The sequence below is a fragment of the Polyodon spathula genome, chromosome 23, assembly GCF_017654505.1.
Source record: "Polyodon spathula isolate WHYD16114869_AA chromosome 23, ASM1765450v1, whole genome shotgun sequence".
NCBI lineage: Eukaryota > Metazoa > Chordata > Actinopteri > Acipenseriformes > Polyodontidae > Polyodon > Polyodon spathula.
Window position 1 is genome coordinate 11,839,964 of NC_054556.1, and position 22,333 is coordinate 11,862,296.

At 35.6% G+C, this 22,333-nt stretch overlaps 1 protein-coding gene across 1 annotated transcript in view; it reads right to left on the reverse strand.

Annotated features, from left to right (window-relative positions):
• Window positions 1–22,333, reverse strand: part of LOC121297714 (copine-9-like) — a 119,377-nt gene that overhangs the window by 19,638 nt on the left and 77,406 nt on the right. The window contains exons 9-17 of the mRNA XM_041224163.1: window positions 21,649–21,752; window positions 20,903–21,007; window positions 14,851–14,892; window positions 10,377–10,452; window positions 9,301–9,354; window positions 8,532–8,593; window positions 6,662–6,708; window positions 5,455–5,636; window positions 1,379–1,506 (exon numbers count right to left, since the gene is read on the reverse strand). Coding sequence (XP_041080097.1) covers window positions 1,379–1,506; window positions 5,455–5,636; window positions 6,662–6,708; window positions 8,532–8,593; window positions 9,301–9,354; window positions 10,377–10,452; window positions 14,851–14,892; window positions 20,903–21,007; window positions 21,649–21,752 — 800 coding nt within the window. The remainder of the gene's footprint in view (window positions 1–1,378; window positions 1,507–5,454; window positions 5,637–6,661; window positions 6,709–8,531; window positions 8,594–9,300; window positions 9,355–10,376; window positions 10,453–14,850; window positions 14,893–20,902; window positions 21,008–21,648; window positions 21,753–22,333) is intronic.

Genomic DNA, 22,333 nt, shown 5'->3' on the forward strand with positions numbered 1-22,333 from the left:
TTTTCACAACTTTGAGATCTTCAAAAGCTGTTTGCTTGCAAGCTTATTTATATATATATATATATATATATATATATATATATATATATATATATAATATATATATATATATATATATATATATATATATATATATATATATATATATATATATATATATTATATATATAACTTTTCTATATATTATAATATTTATAAAGTGTGAAAATATACATATATATATATAAACTCCATTTATGTCTCATGTTTACACGCACTTTCGGTGCAAAAAAATAAAAACAATACATAAATAAACTGTCAGATTACTTTGGCATGGACTAAGGAAGTACGGTAATAACTATTTTTGGAATGATGCTTTGTCATGTCCAAATACTGTGTTATAGTGCTTTGTTTTTAATAGTGCACTTTTTTTTTGGAATCATTTTTACTGATTTTCTTTGCATAGTAGATGTGCAGTACCGTACTTTGGTAGACACTGCTTTTAGCTGAATTTGTTCATTTATAATGCCCTGACATTAATAAAGCAAAGACAATGTAGTATCACGATTCCCTCAGAGATATGATATTTTCACTTATCCAAAGGACCTCTGGAACCAATTAAATCAGGTATAACATGCTCCACTGTAAATGTCTGTTATGTCTTTCTTCCCTCTTTTCTTTTTAATACGCGGTGAATGTCAATTTTTTTTTTTTTTCACATTATGAAACCTTTGAGAAGCATAATATCAGCACACAAGGGAATGAGAGTAGCCTTCTATGTGAGACAGGAGAGGGAAGGAGACTGCAGGGAGCATGTCAGCTGTGTTTTGACAACCCTGTGGAATATAACAATGCTGCAAGTCATAGGAATTTCGTTTCCAATTTCCGAATTACCGTCTCAGCTAATTTAAAACACAGTGTTTCTAGGTGTCTAGCAGAGGCTTGCACCTTTTAACCATCTGAATGTATAGAGCACTATTAAATCCACGTATGGTTGTTGCCTTCACTGTTTTACTTTGGTAAGGGATGTTTTCTTTTCATTTTTATAGTTTTTATTTTTTTTATTTTTTATGCTGTCTGCTACAGTACCTGTGTACTTGTAATCTGTGCTTTCTGTTTGTATCGAGTGTTTGCCACTGTCAGAGCTTACCTGCATCAAGCTTTCCATGATTTTCTGATCACAAAGATATCTGTGTTTGTTGTTTTTTTTGTAGATCATGCGCTGTGCCGTGGAACTATCTGTAACGCCTTATTTCAATTTGAACACCTTCACAAAGACTACTTAGCTCACACTCTTCAAAATGAAATTCAATAGTAGAACATTTGTTTTGAGTGCTGAATGTTTTGTCAGCTTTCAAAATGATTATCACAGATAATGCATTTAGCTAATGCATCTTACCTTGCGGCTTGGTTAATAACAGGGGCGAAGTTTGTGGGCCCGTACAGCTGCACTGTTCGAAGGCTCTGGAAATAGGCTTCTAGCACCCCTTCTATTCCCACACAGTTTGGGTTCTCATAGTCTGCATTCTGAAAATACCAACAGCAAAGGAAAATCTGACACACTTCAAAATATATTAACACTGACTACACACAGTTACAATGTACATTTACTAAGTACGAAAGCTGGTCAGAATGGTACCAAAGTGACATACTAATGATATGAATGTATACAATACACATTGATAATCCATTGTAATAACGATCAAAAAAATGTGTTTTTGTCATTTCTTGTAATGCTTCAATCTGCTAATGGTTCTGATTTATTGAGTGTAATTTGCTGGATTATAATGATTATAACCCCAAGTTATTTAGTGTATTTATTTTCAATCATCTCTTTCAGAGCACTGACAACTGCAACCCCGCCCCCTCTCTGCCACTGTAGCACCTCTCTTAGTAAATGGAAAATCACTGTACAAAAATCCAGTTTTGGAGGACACAGAAGTTAACCCTACTGTAGGTTTAAATAGTTAATAAGTCTAGTAAATAATAATTGCAATGGAGGCTGCTAGCAGACACACACAACAGGGTTTTAAACTGGCAAGCAATGTTAGGAAAATGTAGATAACATAAAATATAACCTTTAAAGTCTTTTATTTATTATTACATTTTCTTTAGTATTACCTGCACAGTATCTTGTTAGGATTGAGTATTTTAAATTAGGGAAATATCCTTTCATCACTGAATATTCAGTGAACTGCAACTTCTTTCTGTGATGTTTTAAACACAGGTTAGACAGAGAAACCCCACTTGAATTCCCAAGCAGTCATAATTGCTTATTTGTTGCATATGATGTCTCATCAGTATGAATTAAACTCATTCATCAACTGCCACAGTCAAAAATCAACACTGACAGTGTGAGTAACATCTCAGTTATGTAAATTAAAAATTCTAACACTGTTACCTCACACACCATAGCTATCAGTTTGTAAAAACAATGAGCTTTTAAAGAAATGTAACTCATTTCCATTATAAACAATCCTAATTACTATCATTAGTGAATCACCCTGGTTCTGTAGTAACACCCCGAGATGAGAGTAAAGAGTGAGCTAGACAGTAGACATAGCCTGCATACATATTTAAATCTCTCATATGACATATAGGCTGATACACATTGGGATTGCATTGGTTTTGCTGTAGCTATGATTATAGTGACTGTGGTTGAGAAAAAAATAAATAAAAATCTTACCTGTAGTGCACTTCCATTGGCTGTGCCGGTCTCAAAATGTGCAGTTTTGAAAGAAACACATGCTATAGGAAACCTAGATTTTCATTATCGGGTTTGACGATTAATACAACCTCTGTTCTCACCCCAGAGAGTGTCCCCACCTCTTACTATTCTTAATAGTATTTATTTATTAGCAGACGCCCTTATCTAGGGTGACTTACAATTATTACAAAATGCTCTTAAACATCTTCTTTGCTGTTATTAACCAACAAGCTGCTTCCCTTATTGACTGACATGCTTTGCAGCCACTAACGTGAAATGACCTAGGAAGTGTAAAAGACTTCCTTAAAGTAAGTTAACCAAACTGAGAACTTGTTATCTTAAAGGAGCGCACTACCAGGTGTTTCAAAATGAAAATGCATGCTTCTTATAATGTGTTTCTTGTTAAAATTGCACATTAAAGACCTGTATAGAGAATGGGACTAAATGATAGGTGATACCCTGCTAAAATTTGCTTTAGTACTACTACAGTATACTATAGTACTAGTACAGTATACTATAGTACTACTACAATATACTATAGCACTAGTACAGTATACCATAGTACTAGTACAATATACTATAGCACTAGTACAGCATACCATAATACTACTACAATATACTATAGCACTAGTACAGTATACCATAGTACTAGTACAATATACTATAGCACTAGTACAGTATACCATAGTATTACTACAATATACTATAGCACTAGTACAGTATACCATAGTACTACTACAATATACTATAGCACTAGTACTACTACAAAATACTATAGTACTACTACAGTATAGTATAGTACTATTACAGTATACTATAGTACTACTATAGTACCTTTTTGGCAGGGTAGGTAATTATTTTGTTAGCTACAGCAACTGAAAGCCTTGTGGAACAGGTGAAAAGGAAACATACATACATAAAAATGTAATCTAATGGCTAAAATATACAGTACAAGATGCTATCAATTTCCATATAGTGTCCCCGTTCTCAACAGTAGTTTCTGTCATTGAATAGTGTCTTTCCACTAAGTTAGCATTTTTTAACATGCACTTTGTATTGCTTGTACCCTTGTTGCCCATACTGGCTACAGGGATATAGTTTGAAAACCACTATGCATGTTCTGTAAGCAATTTTTCCATTAGGTAATGAGGTTACTGACTGGCATTTTAACTTCTTTTGAGAAACCTGAAGTTCTTAAGCATTACATGGTTCATTACCAATCTCCCTACTGACATTTCTGTTTATGCAAAATCATGCTGAAGTGAAGCATTCTGTGGGGGCTCATCATTTATTCAAAGGTCATGAACAGCAGCAGAATCTCCCTAGAGATACTGTGCAGTACTTGAGAAGGGAAAGATTAAAAACAGTGTTCCCTGAACCTGTTAATGTACTGCCACTTAGAAGTCATTTTAAAAGGAATGACCCCTCTGGAGTGTAGACCACCACACATTCTTATTCTACTAATGTTTTAATCAAGATCAGTAAACTAGGAGCCACTCAAAGGAGTTCTGCAGCCAGCTCTTCCACTTATCACAGCTCGAAGCAACTGAGTGCACTTGTGAGAAATGGGCCTCAATTCAGTTCTTGTTGAAACTGATAGTACTGAGTAAAACAACAGGATAATGAAAATAAATAGGGTTGCTGGTGTTGTGTGATTTGCTGGCATCATGGATTCTGACCTCTGCTGGTATGACAAACTTACAAATAGAAATCCGGAACTGGGCAACCATCCTGAAAAAGACCCAAGTACAGAACAGATCGTGTAGCCCAGTGTAAAATTATAGCAATAACAATGACACATACCATACCCCTTGTGATATGGGCCATATTTCTAAAAAGTCTTCTCCGCAAATCCATGTTAATGTTGCAAAATGAGAAACGAACAAATTGAGAATAATTTACAGTGCCTAACTATTTTACCCACAGTTTTCTCCCCAATTTAGATTGTCCAATTGTTCCCCCACCAAAGTAATCTCCACAACAGCTCAGGAGAACTGAAGGTAAGCGAGCGTTCTCTGATCCCACAACCAAACCAATTGCCTCATTACACCCAGGAACTCGAGAGAGAGGCCACTGGAGGACAAAGGCCAGCTCCACAGGTGTCTGCTTGAACGCACCAGGCGCCTGCCCAGTAGTGTCCACTATAGCCCGATAGGGAGAAACAGTCCCTGCCAGTTTTGCTTCACTAACTGGCGGGAGCACCAAAGCCAATACGACACTCCCTCTGGAATCCTGAGTGAAGCCAGGATGTGACCTGACAAATGCTGCCAAATCACGGTTCTCACAAATGTGTGTATGAAACATTATTTAAGAATGATGTTTCTAAAATGTATTTTAAGAGTTATACTAACTGATTCCAGTCTTTACTGATAGGTTGCTGAAAAATAATTAATTGCCATCACAGTATGTTTGTATTTTGTACCCGTCATTACAACTAAAATGACTACAACTCACGTGTTTTAGTTACATGGGAAGCAAAATGTAAACTTTAGTTTTTAATTGCACAGTGCCATCATTGTTTATTTAATAGTCTCAAGATAAACACTGAAAATATGCCACTGAGGAAAAAAATTAATTAAACAAATTGAAGGCTGAAAGGGGAGATTAAAGTGGTGAGTGGGGTTCTATCTAAAGCATTTAGGATTTGGTAAACTTCAGTATAATCCACCCCATTCCTCTTTAACCTGGCCTTGTATATGGAACATTGATTCCTGCATTAAGGAATAAAACAGGAAAAGTTATCATTTTTCATTTAAAGGTTATCCTACCAATGGGAACTCATGGGAGATTTTTCCATCTGGCGGTAGCTTGGCCCCGAATCCATATGCTGGGAAGAGTTTATCGCTGTCGTAGTCCTGAATGATCTCTCCCACTGCTTTCAGAGCCATGGCATAGGCGTTCATCTGGTAGGGGTTCATGTAGTGCAGAGAGGTTGGCTGGGATGGGTTACCTTGTGGAATAAGGTGTAGGGATCAATGAAGGTTAAATGAATATTGTGAGCACACTTGAGAACACTGAGGTTCAACACAGCTGAAAATTAAGCAGTGGGGGGAGGGTGTTTTCCAACTCAACCAACCCAGGACACAGAGGAACAAGGAATTGATAAAGTGGGGTGCATTTCATTTTGTTTAGAAGAGATGTATGTTCTGTGTCTGGAACAACATTGTAACTCACGCCAAGATAGGAAAATAGAGTAGGCAAAGTTCACAGAGTTCTGTTACACTACAGTGGAGGAATCTTTATATAACCTATATAATACATTTGAACATTAATAAATCGTATACCTTTTTTCCCTTCATAACACACACACGGTTCGGCAAGATATTTAAGACAGCCACTTGAGATTGTAAGTGAGAAAAGCTACCTAAATCCTCTCCTGACGACAGACCATCGCTGTACCTGCGCGTTCTCCCAGAACATTAGGTAACCAATCAATACATGATTTCAGTTTGTAACTGGGTGCTATATTTCTTGTGTCTAATGATAAATGTTTAACTTACATGTGTGTAACTTTTTAATATTGGAATCAATAAATGGAAACTTACTAACACTGCAATTGGCATTGTGAGCACTCATTTGCAGACATCAAATTTGTTTCCTTACAAAGGAGTGGATTTAAGCATGTATTGGATTATTTTTAAATGTATTTCCTTTGAAAAGTGATGAACAGTGGCACTGGCAGGCACCAGGAGAGCTCCCCCTCCTAGCCCTGCAAATGCCCCCCAATCCTAATCGGAACAACCCCTGCCCTTCCATTCACTCTTATGCTGGCAACATGTGAGAGACTGACAATGCCCGCTAATGCCCACTGGGGTCTAAGATAAGGTCACAAATGTCCTATATGATGTAAGAAAGACTCACAGACTTGTAAATAACATATCCTAGTCTAGTATAGGGGCTGGTAAGAAAGTTGTCTCTCCTGGTTGCTCTGTTAATGGAACGTGCGCCTAATGAACATGCATTATGTACACTTACCATTGGATGCTGTAAAGTCTATTGCCACAGTGAAGTTCAGTTGAGTCCTACATAAAAAAAAGAAAGCAAACTCATGTGCACAAACCATGTGTTACAATAATACTCAGACAAAGATTTTAATGCAACAATGTAAAGTTGCATTTGTTATGACACACCAAGTGGCAAATACCATATACGGTACTGTGGCATTGAAAATATTAATAGAAGTGCTGGTCCCAGCTGAACTATCTAAAAGAGTGTGCAGGAGTTACATTTAAATAAATAAATACATAAATAAATAAACAGCTGTGGGAACTAGTAGTGATTATTTGGTCATCACATCTCATGCACAGAAGATGATTGTCCTGACAAACTTGAGGAGATTGAAAGTCAGGATTCAAAGTAGTTTCCAAGCTCCAGCAGGATGGAAATACAGCAACAACCTCAGCTCAGCAATTTCATTCCTGGTAATCTATTCCACTCAATCTAACGAAACTGTAATGATGAAATGCGAAATTGATTGACATGTCACTTTATTAAATGACAAAACTGAGTTAAAAATAAATTAACAGCGCATGGTTGTCTCCATGTTAACACAACTAATAGAATCATCAATAAATTAACAGAGATCATAGTGGACCTGAATACAATGGAAATAAGCACAGAAACACACTAGTACTAAGAATCTGGTGGCATTAATATTGCTGTCTCTATATGTCCAGTAGATGTATTAAATAGATCAATTGTTTCTAGTGGTGGGACAAACATGAGGTTTTCATGTTTTTTTATTATTATTTGATGGGATGTTTGCATCCTTTTTTTAAGTTTTATTTTAGTTTTTATAAAATAAACAAAGCCACCTTTGAATTAGTTTGGGATTATAAGCACAGAGGCTATCGATTATGGCTGAACCAGAACCCAAATTTGCGTTATAGCCGCCTGAACTAAGTGGTCTCCAGCTCTTGAAACAGAATTTATTTTTTAAGTGAATGAGAAAAGCACCTTGTCGAAGCAGCTAGGTATTTCAGGTTTCACTGTATTTATTTTTATCCTTTTCACTGCCCATGGCAGAGACAGCATCTCCCACCAATTTACCGATACAAAAAAGAGCTGTAACAATGTAAAATCTGCAAACCAAAAAAAAAAAAAAAGTGTGTTTGGTTTCTCTATGAACTAATTTGTGATTTCTTACAAAATTCATATTAAATGTATATGAATAAAACATATTTGTGTAGGATTAATGACTATGTAATTATCATGAAGAACACACATATTTGAAAGCATGTCTCACAATGTTCCATTTTACATTAAACCATGACCCCTTTCTGTTGGCTTTTGTCTTCCTCCCAGATCCTTTTCAATCCTTCAAAACTAACCTGTAAGCTTCTCATTATTCTGTAATTTGGCCTTCACAAATCTATATTTAGCTTGAAAGTTGATTTAATCATCATTTTCCTGTCTCACAAGTTAGCAGTGGCATTGCCACACTATGGGCAGCTGGTACGTACAGTATTTGGCAGGGTAATGGCTCACCCACAGATAAACCTTTTAACACGTGCTGGGGAAAGTCGAGTTGAGTTCCCTCTTTTGTTAAAGAGTTTCAGTTTACATCTTCAGTGGTTCTTAATGGAATTACTCAAATATTGTGTTGTTATTTTGAAGATAAGACTGTGTTAAGGGTCTTGTCATAAGTTCTCGTTACCTGCCATAGACAAAAGTCAAGCAAGCTAGATCTTTATATTCAGATATCTTATATATATATATATATATATATATATATATATATATATATATATATATATATATATATATATATATATATATATATATATATATCTCATGATAACCACCAACCCAAAATCTCATTATCACCTGATTACATTCTCCTTACCCTCCTCTGATGTAATCCACAAACGTGTATTCAGATTCCACTTTGAATGACAACAGAGTTACCTTAAAAGAAGAAGAAGAAGAAGAAGAAGAAGAAGAAGAAGAAGAAGAAGAAGAAGAAGAAGAAGAAGAAGATTTCAAAGTCAGCTCATATCAGCTTGGCACGAACAACGCATTTATATTGATTTACTGGGATTTAAAAAATATATAGGCCGCTTGAAACCAAGCTGCTATTAAGCTAAGGTAATACGAAGCCACTTTGAGGCTTGCAACTTGGTTTCAGGAGAGTAGGTTTCAGGCCCCTGCCTGGCACACCAGGGGAGACAGGTTTGGATGCAGCAAAGTTGCTTCAAACTAGGTCTCCCAGACTCCTGGAACCAGGTTTCAAGCCACCGTTCCTTAAAAAAAAGGAGCTTTGTGATCCTTCAGCTTTAGTGACAAGTGATTCCGAAGCCCATGTATTAGGCATTTCAATTCTGAACTTGATGGGCTCAGATGTAATAATAACTTGTTACCTTTGCCTCTCAGTTTAATCATTCTGTTGGAACATATACGTACTGTCCCACCATCTGTCACTTTGCATTGATGCTGAATTTCCACAAAAGAATTGACAATGTGACCCGTTTGTTTTTATACTCAAAGATAATATGCATGATATCTGAAATGGCCTGTCATAATGAAAACCACAGTAAACAACAAAAAAAAACTAAAATTGAATGAATGGATATATAAATCGCTAATATGTAAGACAGTATTTTATTACCACTTACTGTGCCAGAATTTATATATTTTTTCTTCTTTCCCTTTTTCTTTGGATTTAAAACCTAAACAAACACAAAACACCCAAAGGCAGGTTTATAATAAGGATGTGTTTACTTCTGTCAACGAGATGCTTTTATATTCTTCATGCATGCAATAATTTCATTTTAATTGGTATAACAAAACAGTTTGGAAAGTCAGCAGAGATAAAGCGGACTTCATCGAGGATAACCTCAGGTCATGAAATTAAAAGAATGATTCCTGTTTGCATTCGTTGTACCTGTCTCACCTATCTCTCTTTCCCTTGCTTAAGAAATACATTATACCCTGTGCTTCAATTCTTCACCCACGTTTCTGAAAGCATTTTGTTTTTACAGAACGTAAGAGTTATATCTCATACTATCTGGATCTAGTTAATTTCAAATCAGAAGTACAGAAACAAAGTAATGTTTCTTATTTTCATCTAAAAAAAATGTCCAGTGGATTGGAATAAAAAGTTATTAAACTAAAACAAAATATCAAATAGCAAAACAAACATGCATCTGTTGTTAAGATAACATTTTCTGTTGTGTTATTATATATTATAGACTGCTCACGATCTTGTACCATTATTATTTTTTTAAGCTAAAAAGAGATTCTCCTGTTGACAGGATCCAGTGCAAATGCAAATCACATAGTTTTTAAAGAAAATGTTCCTTTAAAAGATATGTTAATAGTTACATCATTGCTATAACTAAAGCTTTCTACGCATAGCATTCAATAATAACAGGACAGGGTTTTCTCAAGATAGTAAATTCAGATATAGGTATAAGACTTCCAAAAAAAAAAAAAAAAGCATCCCAAGGTGTTTTTCCTAATTTTGAAACAGCAATAACAGCAAACTGGATCACAGTGCAGCAATCTGTGCACCAGATCCAAGGCTTATTAAATGTATCCCAAAGTTTCTTTAGTTTTTTTTTTGAATTTGGAGATTTTGCTGATGGACGATTCTAAGGAAACATTCCAGCCTGAATGTCAGAGCTAGAAGAGATTCACTAATTAATCAATGTGTGACTAACAAAGACAATACAAAAAATTATAACATTACCTCATAGACATTAAACTGGTTCTGTCCACGAGACAGCTCCCTGTAGCTTGTGGTGAACTCGCCAATAAAGTCATGACTGAGGCAGAGGGAGGAGGAGGAATTAAACGTGGAAATATGAATTTACAGGCTGATAAAAGGAAATTATTAAAGTGCATGTCTTGTGACTGCCGATTGGAAACCACACCGAAACTCAAAACGGATTCAGGGGCAGTAGGTTTAATGAAACCATAAATTAACATCTGATGGCAGTCACATCTTATCTTCCTGTCCTTCAGTTTTATAATTTCTCTATTAGCATAGGCTATATATAAAGTATTGCTTGTTTCCTATTTACATAAATCAACTTTTTTTTCTTTTTTTTTTTTTTTTTTTTTTACCATTCTGATAAAAGGAAACACATGTACAGCAAGGAAAACCAACTTGTACCTTATATATATATATATATATATATAAATATATTATTATATATATATATATATATATATATATATATATATATATATATATATATAGTCAAAAGTTTGAGTACACTTGCTGGAAACTAGGTTTTTTCATAACTGACAATGTTTTATGTCGTATAAGTTTCTGTAAATACTTGAAAATGAAAACACGTTACAATATACAAAACAAAACATAAGGAGTATCAAAGCAATGTTCAAGAAAATAGAAAATTGTCTCTAAATCTTGGATTCCTCAGAATAGCCACTCCTTGCCTTAATAACAGCCTCACAAACACGAGACATTCGGTTAACAAGTTTCAGTAGGAAATCACCCGACATGTCTTCCTAGCTCTTCTGCAGCAATTCCCAGAGATGTAGGGCACTTGTGGTTAGCTTTGCTTTGACTCTTCTGTCCAGTTTGTCCCATACAAGGTCTATGGGATTGAGGTCTGGAGAATGAGCAGGCCAAGTCATTAGATTGAGTTGTCCTTCACTTTCCTTCTTCGCCAGATAGTTCTTGCACAACTTTGAGGTGTGTTTTTGGGTCATTATCTTGCTGAAGAATGAAGGACTGCCCAACTAGCCGTAATCCTGATGGAATGGCATGCCTCTGAAGTATGCTATGATAGCCATGCTGGTTGAGCTTGCCATGGACTTGGTAAAGATCACCAACTCTGTCACCAGCAAAGCAACCTCAGACCATGACACTGCCTCCTCCATATTTGTCAGTGGGAACCACACATGCAGAACTCAAGCACTCAACCTCTCTGCGTCTTACATATACTTGGCGGTTGGACCCAAATATTTCAAATTTTGACTCATCGGTCCATAAGACCGACTTCCACTCCTCAAATGTCCAGTTTCTGTGTTTTTTGGCCCAGGCAAGTCTCTTCCTCTTATTCTGCACTCTTAACAATGGTTTCTTTGCAGCAATTCTTCCAGTTAGGCCAGCTTCACGCAATCTCCTCTGGACAGTTGATGTTGAAACATCTGTACCTCTAGTTGCATTTAGCTGAGCTTGTATTTCAGGGGCAGTTAATCACCAGTTTTGCAGACTTGTGACGCGAAAGAACTTGTTCTCTGATTCTGAGGTCACCCTTGGCCTGCCTAACCTTGTTTGGTCCTCATGAGTGCAAGTTTCTTCAAATCATTTGATGGTCTTGGCCACTGCAGTTACAGACACTTGCAAAGTTCTTGCGATTTGTCTTAAAGATTGACCTTCATTTCTTAAAGTAATTACAGACTTTCTTCTTTGCTTAACTGAGTGTATTTTGCCATTTTCTGCTCCCTTACATTCAGGAATGACAAACTTGTGCCTATGCTACCTATATTTACAGGAATCATGGACCCTCACCTGTTAACAATAATTGGTGACAAAAGGTTAATTAGGTAACACGTTACTTAACTCTGAGAACATCTAACAAAGACACTTTTATACGTAGGCCAGTGTTCTGACACTATGTTATACACATTTCAGACTTTTAACTGACTTCAGACTGAAATCCCCTTGCTTGGGGTGACCACTTCATTGAAATTGACAAGATTTACATATTTGGTTTCAAGCAGGTGTACTCAAACTTTTGACTGGTACTGTATATATATATATATATATATATATATATATATATATATATATATATATATATATATATATATATATATATATATATATATATATATATATATATATATAAGAATATTGATTTTAAAAAAATCACCATTACAGATAGTTCTGAAGGTATCCTGGTGGCTTTTATATATATTTTTTATTGTTAAACCGAATGTTATCAGACTTCCCATAACCACCGAAAACTATTATTACTTTTCAACAACATGCTGACTTCCCATGTGCAATAAAAACTTACATTTCATGATAACATTTGACAACAGAACAGTAACCATTTCAATCTACAGTGTAAGCTACAAGACCATAAAACTGTGCAGCTGAAAAGAAACTAAAGGTTATAGAATATTACAAATGGAGGTATAATAATAATAATAATAATAATAATAATAATAATAATATAATAATAATAATAATAAAGTCTGACTTCATTGAAATGAATGAGGCTGATACACTTCTTGTGCAGTAATGTTGTATTGGAATCTTTTCAAGACGGTTCTATTTCCAGAGGTACTTGGATTTCCCAATCAGTCTATTTCAAGATTGAAATAACAGCATGGCAAATCTCAGACAGTAACTTTGATGCATTTTGTCTGTGAGTTGTATAATGTATGCCTATATACTGTATAATGGGGGAAGAAGAAAAAATCACAAGGTTTGCTGAGAAATGAGAAAAATAGAAAAAACAAAAACCCAGCAAAAAAACATTTTACATGTGTTTGATTTATGATAGCTCTTGAATAGTTTCTGCAACATTAGAAACCATCTTTGCCACTTGTTCTTTTAAGCCATCAAACCCTTTCGACTGGTAACTGTAAAACCTAATGGCGACATTGCTAGATATTATGTTATTTTGTTGCATAGCAGTTATGCAGTTTTACACCACAGTCCCATTTAAGTTTTTAAGGAAAATGAATTGCTGCTCCCTACATTTATTACATTATTACACAATTTTATCGTTTAAATATTTATAGATATGAAATGAATTTGTCACCAGTGCTGAGCATTGCACAGAACTAGCCAATCTCACAGGAGATTGGGAAATGTTAATTACTGAAATGTAATTTAATTTCTACATTACTCTTTCTCCAGCAGTACAGTACATTTGTGTTCATCTTTTTTAATTAGCATCTTATTTTAAACATTTTTTTTTTTTTTAAATTAGCATTCAAAAGGGTTTCCAAAGTTCTAGTTGTATCATACCACAACCCTTGCTATCCTCACTCATGAGTGTGACTTTTCATATATAGGTAAAAATAAATGTGTGAGATCCAAGTCAGAAGTCAAAATCACTTTTTTTTTTCTTTTTTCTGTGCTGTTGATCATACATCCCATACACTGATGGGATTGTTTTCAACAAATAGTAAGTGAAGTTTGAGTTAATTCGCTTTTCAGAAGCATACATCTGATTTATTTTTGTATTGAAATGTTCTGTTAAGTAATGTAATGCCGTTTAAGTAAATATGCACAAAATGTGATTTGATTTTTCATTTCCAGAGCTGTGTTCCCAGAGATGTATTCAACATTAATTAACAAGCTTTGAAAATAATGAGTTTTCAGAAAGCTACTTACTTAAAAGTGTTATCAGTACCACTTTTTATTCTGAAAAACGTTTCCTGAAGTTATAAACCTAGGAATAAATCACCCAGGAAGTTGCAACTTAAATAATATTGAAATAATGTTTCAATATATATATTGAAACAATACTCTAATTCTTGAGACACATGTCAATTCGGGCATATCCACACATGCTACCAACAAAGAGTGCAACAAATATCTCAGGGGATGCTGTTGAAGCTCACATCACACGTTTGATTAACCATGAGTGTTTAAGTCATGAACTGATATAATGCACAGTGACCTCAAACGCACAGCTTAATAAAGTACAGTAGCTGATCAGTTTATTATCTACGTGAAATGCACATATGGGCTTCGACAGCACCCCCTATTATTGATTTTAGGTGCACCATTGTGCTCTACTTGGCTTGATCAGACTAGCTACAGCATGCGTGGCTATAACTCCAGTTAGCGTGTAGATTTCGGTCCTTTCTGTTTTTTTTGTTTATAACATATTTGTAAGTTGCAGCACAACACAGATGATTGTTCAACTATATAGGAAAGAAGCCCTTTGATGTTTCTTTTCTATAAAGTAGTGTGCTATGGGTTACACGATCCATTAGCTTTGCTGTCTCTCTGAAAGGGTATTAGTTGACAGTTCTTAAAAAAGATTTTTTGCAAAAGCTGGGATAGTTAGTAAACATCTCAAACAATAAACTAAACAACAAAAGAGAAGCATTGAGAACACACATAACAGGATATTAATTAGGGAAGACATTTCATATTAAGTGCATATAGTTGATCCCTTTAAATCAGAGTTGATATGTCACTGTCAGAAAACCAATTACTGCACCTGCCATCTCGGTCCCAGTCATAACAGTCTACTTTAACGGTTCTAGAAAAAAACAGAAAGAGAAGAGTCATGACTAATAATCCAATAGCTGTCCTTTTAAATTGCCTGTACCCTTACCAAATGTTCAGTTCAGGGGTCCTATACCAAAGGGTAATGGTAGCATATCGGTACCACGGTTCTAGCAGGGGTTCCCATACTGTCTCTCAAATCTCTCTTCTCTCTCTCTCTCTCTCTCAAAGACATTCTCTCTCTCTCTCTCTCTCTCTCTCTCTCTCTCTCTCTCTCTCTCTCTCTCTCTATATATATATATATATATATATATATATATATACACACACACACACACACACACACACACACAGTGCCTTGCAAAAGTATTCAGACCCCTGACCAATTCTCTCATATTAATGAATTACAAATGGTACATTGAAATTTCGTTCTATTTAAAAACATTTAAACTCAAACTCAACTATTGTAAAGTGACATTGGTTTAATGTTGGGAAATATTTTTAAGAAAAATAAAAAACTGAAATATCTTTATTTAGTGTCACAGGTTTAAAAATGTTTTTAATTAGTCATTTTTCTAAAGTGCTAATAGTGGCCCTCAGTGCCTAATGCAGCTGAACAGCTGGGCCTCAGGGAAAAATAAATGGGAACCCCTGTTCTAGCTTTTCAGGGCAAGTGGGCCTTATCTGTTCCAAATCCATTGTCTTGTAATAAGGTGATATTACAATCTGACATCACTTTTCTGTAAGCTTGCTTATACATTATTATAAAATAATAAAGTTCAGCTGCAATAGAGACGTTTACTAGGGATGGAATAATGATTTCCCGTTGTGTGGAAGTTAGAAACTAACTCTTGCTGTTAAAAATCGATAGACACTGATATCTGTTTTTTCAATCCAAATGTGGCTCATTGTAATTCTGCTACATTATGGCCTTATTAATGGAGGGATTTCCAGGGAATCTGTTTCCTGTCCTCTTCTTATCATAAGCAACATCATTGCCTCCCTATTGCTATTTTAATGTAACTAAATGTAACTCTTTTATATTTTCCCATACAGTGCCTATGTATTCACCCCCATTGGACGTTTACACAGTTTGTTGTGTTACAACCTGAAATCTTGAAGCATTTAAATTGGATTTTTTTTCCCTTTGATTTGCACAACCTACTCAACCCTTTGAAGCAAGATAATTTTTATTGTGAAACAACAGTTAATGAAAAAAAAAAAAAAAACGAAATGTCTTGATTAGTTAAGTATTTGCTTGCATTTAGCTCCATCCATTTTGCCCTCTACCCTGACAAGCTTCCCAGTCCCTGCCAATAAAAACCATCCCCGTAGCACAATAGGGATGGTGTTACTTGGGTGATGTGCTGTGTTGGGTTTGCGCCAGACATAATGCTTTGCATTTAAGCCAACTAGTTCAATTTTTGTTTCATCGGACCACAAAATCTTTTGCCACATCTTTTCAGAGTCTCCCACATGCCTTTTTGCAAATTCCAAGCAGGATTTTACATGGGCTTTTTTCAGAAATGGCTTCTTTCTTGTCACTCTTCCATACAGGCCAGATTTGTGGAGTACCTCAGCTATTGTTTACACATAGGTAGTTTCTCCCATCTCAGCCATATAATGCTGTAGGTCTTTCAGAGTTGTCATTGGCCTCTTGGTGGCCTCTCTGACCAATGCCCTTCTTACCCGGCTGATCAGTTTGGGAGGAAGGCCTGCTCTAAGCAGATTCTGGGGGGTGCCGTATACCTTCCACTTCTTAATGATCAACTTGACTGTGCTCCAAGGGATATTCAATGCCTTTGAAATCTTTTTATACCCCTCCCCTGATCTGTGCCTTTCCACAACTTTATCCCGGAGTTGTTTTGAAAGCTCCTTGGTCTTCATGGTAGTATATTTGTTTTGAATGCACCACCCAGCTGTGGGACATTACAGAGGCAGGTGTATTTAATCTGAAATCATGTGAACCACTTTTATTGCACACAGATGGACTCCATTTAACTTATTGTGTGGATTCTGAAGGCAACTGGTTGCACCTGAGCTTATTTAGGAGTGTCACAGCAAAGGGGGTGAATACTTATCAATGAAGACATTTCAGGTTTTTATTTTTAATTGATGTGTTTTTTCACACCCCCCCCCCCCCCCCCCCCCCCCCACATGTTTTCACACATTGACAGTGTTGAGTAGGTTGTGTAAATCAAAGGGTTTCAGGTGGTAACACAACAGACTGTGAAAACATCCAAGGGGGGGTGAATACTTCCTATAGGCACTGGAAAAGGTAATCTGATAGCACATTCTCTGACCTGTCTAAGTACCCTTACAGGTTACTGAAAAATGTAATCAGCTTACTCCCCAACACTGGCTATGAGCGCATATTTCTGGAAAACCGTAAAAAAATACTCTGAAGAGACTGACAAGCATTGCTTTAGATGGTGCCCCTCTTTTAATGATTTCAATGGCGGTAATATTTTGATCCACCAGCGTTTAGTTCAATTGACTATATCACACTCTCTTCTCTGCAAAATCACGCAAGACTGCAAGAATACATTGACCATATAGCCCTATGTGCAGTAGAAGGAGATGAGGAGCCAATACATTACATTTAGATAAGCAAATCTTACTATAATTTTCAGGAAAATTCTAATATTTTGTTTGTAATGAGTCAATTATAAATCTGGTGTTGATTATATGATTTTGTGCCTGTACACTAAAGGCAAGACACTTTGAACATGCATTAAAACAGAGTTTTGGACCAGAACTTTAGGTACAGCACATAATACCACATGACATGAACATAAAGGTGAATTTCAAAAGCCACATTGATTTATTAATGTAATTTACCACACACATACTACTATTAAATAACATTAACTGTTACATTTTACTTTTATTAGTATTCAATGGGTTTCAAATAGTGACTAAAATACAACAAAGACACAATGGTAATGGGCCCAGTGTTAATGTTGCAATTGATTTTATAGTTGTGGTTATCACTCTTACTGTATAAAGTTTAGTTTAAAACTTTTGAATTGCACATCAGTCTTGAAAAAGCATGTTGGGTGAGATTTCAAAATCCCTAGAGAGCACACTGGGTACAGAGAATTGGCTGCAAATAGATTTACTTAGCATACAGAAGGACCTGATCCTACAATCACACACAACTAAGTTAGGAGCTTTTCTGCCAGGGCTGGCCTGATTCTCATTAAGCTTATATATTACATTTGAAAAATCTTGAAAAGTTTTTAATTGGCTCTCCAGGGGCACATTCGTGTGTGAACAGGAATCTCCTATTTTTCTAGGGACTAAACCTGTCATCAACAGGATTATGCATGAGCCATCTGAAACAATTTACACCATGCAAAACAGGGAGTGCATTCTTTCAAGGTCATGAACGCTGACGCCCACCAAAGCTCTTGTTTGCATTGATCGGAGATCTTCTACATGGCTTTGTTACAAATATAGAAGCAGGCTGAGTGGAAAGAGAGTAGAGAGAATTCAGGAAATAGCTCGATATCCAAGGAGAATCAAGATCTAACAGGATACTTAACAACCACTAGGTATACTGCAGGAAGAAGCAGTGTAATTGATCATTTCCCATGGACTGAAGATAACACATCTTTTTAGGATTGGGAGCTCCACCTCAGAACTGTCTATGTCACAGTGTTCTTAGAACACTCATCTGTAGGTCACAGTGCAACTTCCAAACCTCAGTCTGCCTGGCTATTTCTACCATTCTACCTGAAGGAGGTGGAAGCTGAAGCATTGTAGCAAATTATTGTTAGTTTTCAGTTTATCAATTACTTTTCATCTAAATTTATATTATACTATATTAGTGGCAGTCACAGTCCCAAGGTTCCAGTGTTAAAGTCCCAGGCTTTTGTAACCAGAGAGCAACCTAGGTTTTTAAAGCCCCACCATCTGCCCCTGATTGACTCACTGTGTCCCTTAACCTCCTTGTGCTCCATCTTGCAGATGTGATGTTAAATCAATGTCCTATTGTAAGCGACTCTGCATATTACGTGTCACAGTGTCACATGGCTATATTTCACAATAAGTGTTTTGTGATCGCACTATATATATATAATATCTATATATATAATATATATATATATAATATATATATATAATATAATATTTATAGAATATTATATATCTATATATATCTATATATAATACATATATTTATATATATATATATATATTATATATATAATATATATATATATATACTATACATGTGTGTTTGGAAGGAGGTATAACTATAGTGACAATATATAGCTATGCCCAAAAGTTTTGCATCACCCTATAGAATTAACACATTTTGCTTCATAACATCGAATGAACCCTGGTGAATAATGTTATGTTAACATATTGAATTATACTGCTTTCTAGTTTTCCCTATCTAAATGAAGTTTTTATCTATCTATCTATCTATCTATCTATCTATCTATCTATCTATCTATCTATCTAGGTTTGATCAGGTACTAAAGACATTTTGACTGATCTAGCCTACAATACAATACATGTCTATGGGAGTCAACTAGAACTAGCTCTTGAAAAATACAATCTGTACCATTGCAATAACAATCACTTGCAATGAATGCCAACATACATCATAATAAAATAAAAAATACAATTATCTAGTTAATTGTTATGGCCAGCAGACTATCTTGGCTTACAGCTTAAAGCGTGTGCTCCAAAAGCTAAACTACCTTTGGGGAATACCCAGATTGTACGATGTCAAATTTATGTCAAATCTAGCATGATTGAGAGAAGCTTTTGCTGAAACCAAATTGACATTCCACAGGTTCCCATAGAATTCTATGAAATCTATAAGGTTCAACACATGACTGTCTGTATGAAGAATGTATTTATTATTGCATCATTGTAGTTATTTTTAACCAGATATCTCTGAGACACATTCAAAGTATCATTAGCAATGCTAAACTACCAGCTTCTGATCTTGGCATCATGGATTTCATTGTATAAATTATATATCAAAATGATATCTTTGAAATAAGGCAGCACTGTATTTTAAGGACTGAATTCATCCCTTAGCCAAGTAATTAAAAAAGGTTTCTGGTTCTAGAAAGGCACATTATTCACTGGAATATGCATGTATTTCACATCAAAGTTAAAAATATAAATTCTAACTATATCTGAAATATACAGTATTTTTCTTTATGTGGGCGTCCAGATGGAATAAATCAACAGACAAAGTAAAGAGAACCCAGGTAAGCAGGTGGACAGTGCAGCCACAGGGGTTAGACAAGCACAGAAGCACCAGCCATAACACTCTCAGTGGGTCAGCTAGAACAGCACTGATTTGACTCTGTACACACTGTCAAATGCATTGAAGGCATTTCTTCAAAAAAGTTGCACACCTGCTGGGAAGCCTTATTCTATAGAACAGCCCTTTGTGAAACGTCAGTAACTTTTGCAGTCTTGCAGAAATACCTGCCAACCCAGTGCTTATTATTGGCCCTCTGTCAAAGTATGTCAGTTCTGCTGTGCTGACCATCATGACTGAAAACAACTTACAAAAGGAAGTATCTTCTAGACAGTGTGTGTGTGTGTGTGTGTGTGTGTGTGTGTGTGTGTGTGTGTGTGTGTGTGTGTGTGTGTGTGTGTGTGTGCGCGTGTGTATCTATCTATCTATCTATCTATCTATCTATCTATCTATCTATCTATCTATCTATATATATATATATATATATATATATATATATATATATATATATATATATACACATACATACACACACACACACCACGTTGTCATTTAAAAAGTGAAGCTATCCTTTAAGATGATTTTTTTTTTTAGTAAGCTTAAAAATAAAAGCATTAAGGAATGGCACATGGTTTAGTTTGCAGATCCCTATTACAACTGCCATGCTGTACTTAATGATTGACATTGTTATTATTATACTCATCACAATGGGGGCCAAACATTCCAAAAGTTCTCAGATGACAACTTCAGTGTGAACAAAGATGATTACAGTAATGGAACAACAGGAATGATGGCAATGCCAGCGTATTCTGACCTATCGTAGTCTCCGTTGCACAGCGCCCGCACAGGGATGGTAAACGGCTGCCACGTAGGGTTCAGGGTGTTCTTAACAACCTCCGTTTTATGGCAGATTGTGAATCTGCAACAGGAAATTCAGCTTAGGATCATATTGGTTTGTTGGTATTCTAATAATAATAATATTTGTCCAGTTATGGATGGACAATTATTTTTAGCTAATGATTATCGTCTAAAAAATAACCATGATAATTAATTGTAAAGTTCTTCCTAGTTCACTCTTAGACACACCTGTTTTTTTTAAAAGCTATTTAAAAGGGAGACCAAATTAAAGTAATTATATATTGATTAACTAAATTTCATGGGACTCACTGAACACCATCCCCTTTATGGATGAATCTGAGGCAACTAGGTTCAGGAAGACAGAGGAAAACCATCTGAGTAAAACTGGCGCTAATCCTTTTCAGCTTTATAGGTCAGAAACAATATATTATTATTGATAATTTATAATTTAGACACATTAGGAGTTCCAACCTTAATATTTGCTTTATTACATTTTAAAGAATAAGTAGCACACAAATGCCATTTAATTACATTTTTTAATGTTTGCAATAGTTATGGGTGATCATTATTGCTGGAGCCACAGACAGTCTGGACTAGTTTTGAAATGACATTTGGAAAAGGGTCCAAGACAGATGTGTTTAAACAAAGTGGCCACTCTTGTTAATCTCTGTTGGCAAACACAAGTAAACCATCCTGACTTACGTTCCATCTTCATTGCTGCGATAAAAGACGAGAAATGGGTCAGACTTCCCAAAGAAGTCTTTTTTATCTAGCTTGTTGGCACACATCTGCATGGTGGCGATATCCTGAAAAAAAACAAACAAACAAACAAGAAAAATCAAATATCAAAAGCAAGTCCAAAAATGTTCCTGTGCTACAGTGTGCCAACAATATCTGAGAGCCCTGCTGGGTTAGACATGAGGATTGCATTATTCACCAGCATCGATATTTACAGAAGAGTTGGAGAGGGAAGGACACGATCTTAATATAAATCTGCATATTTTTTGATAAGCCTCATTTCAATCAATCATCAAGCATCCTGTATTGATCCTAAACTCACAGATGTATGCAATACCAGCAGTTGAAACTAGTATCTTAACAATTCTGCCCCTGTATCCTAACTAATGCCCTTTGCTGTAGTATTCAGTAACATTCCTGGTGAGCTGTTGACAGTTCCTTATTGCTGCGCTGTTCAATCTTGAATTTCTGCTTCATAATGCTATTGTTCCACACCTCTCTCTCTTGCTTTCATTGCTGGATAATCCCTTTCTCATTTGACTTTCACTAACATCATGCCATCGTCTCATAATGTGCCAATGATGAGGTCTTGCTGTCATATTCTAAGAGTGTGTCAACTACAAAGAAAATGTGGTTGCAATCTTGTGAG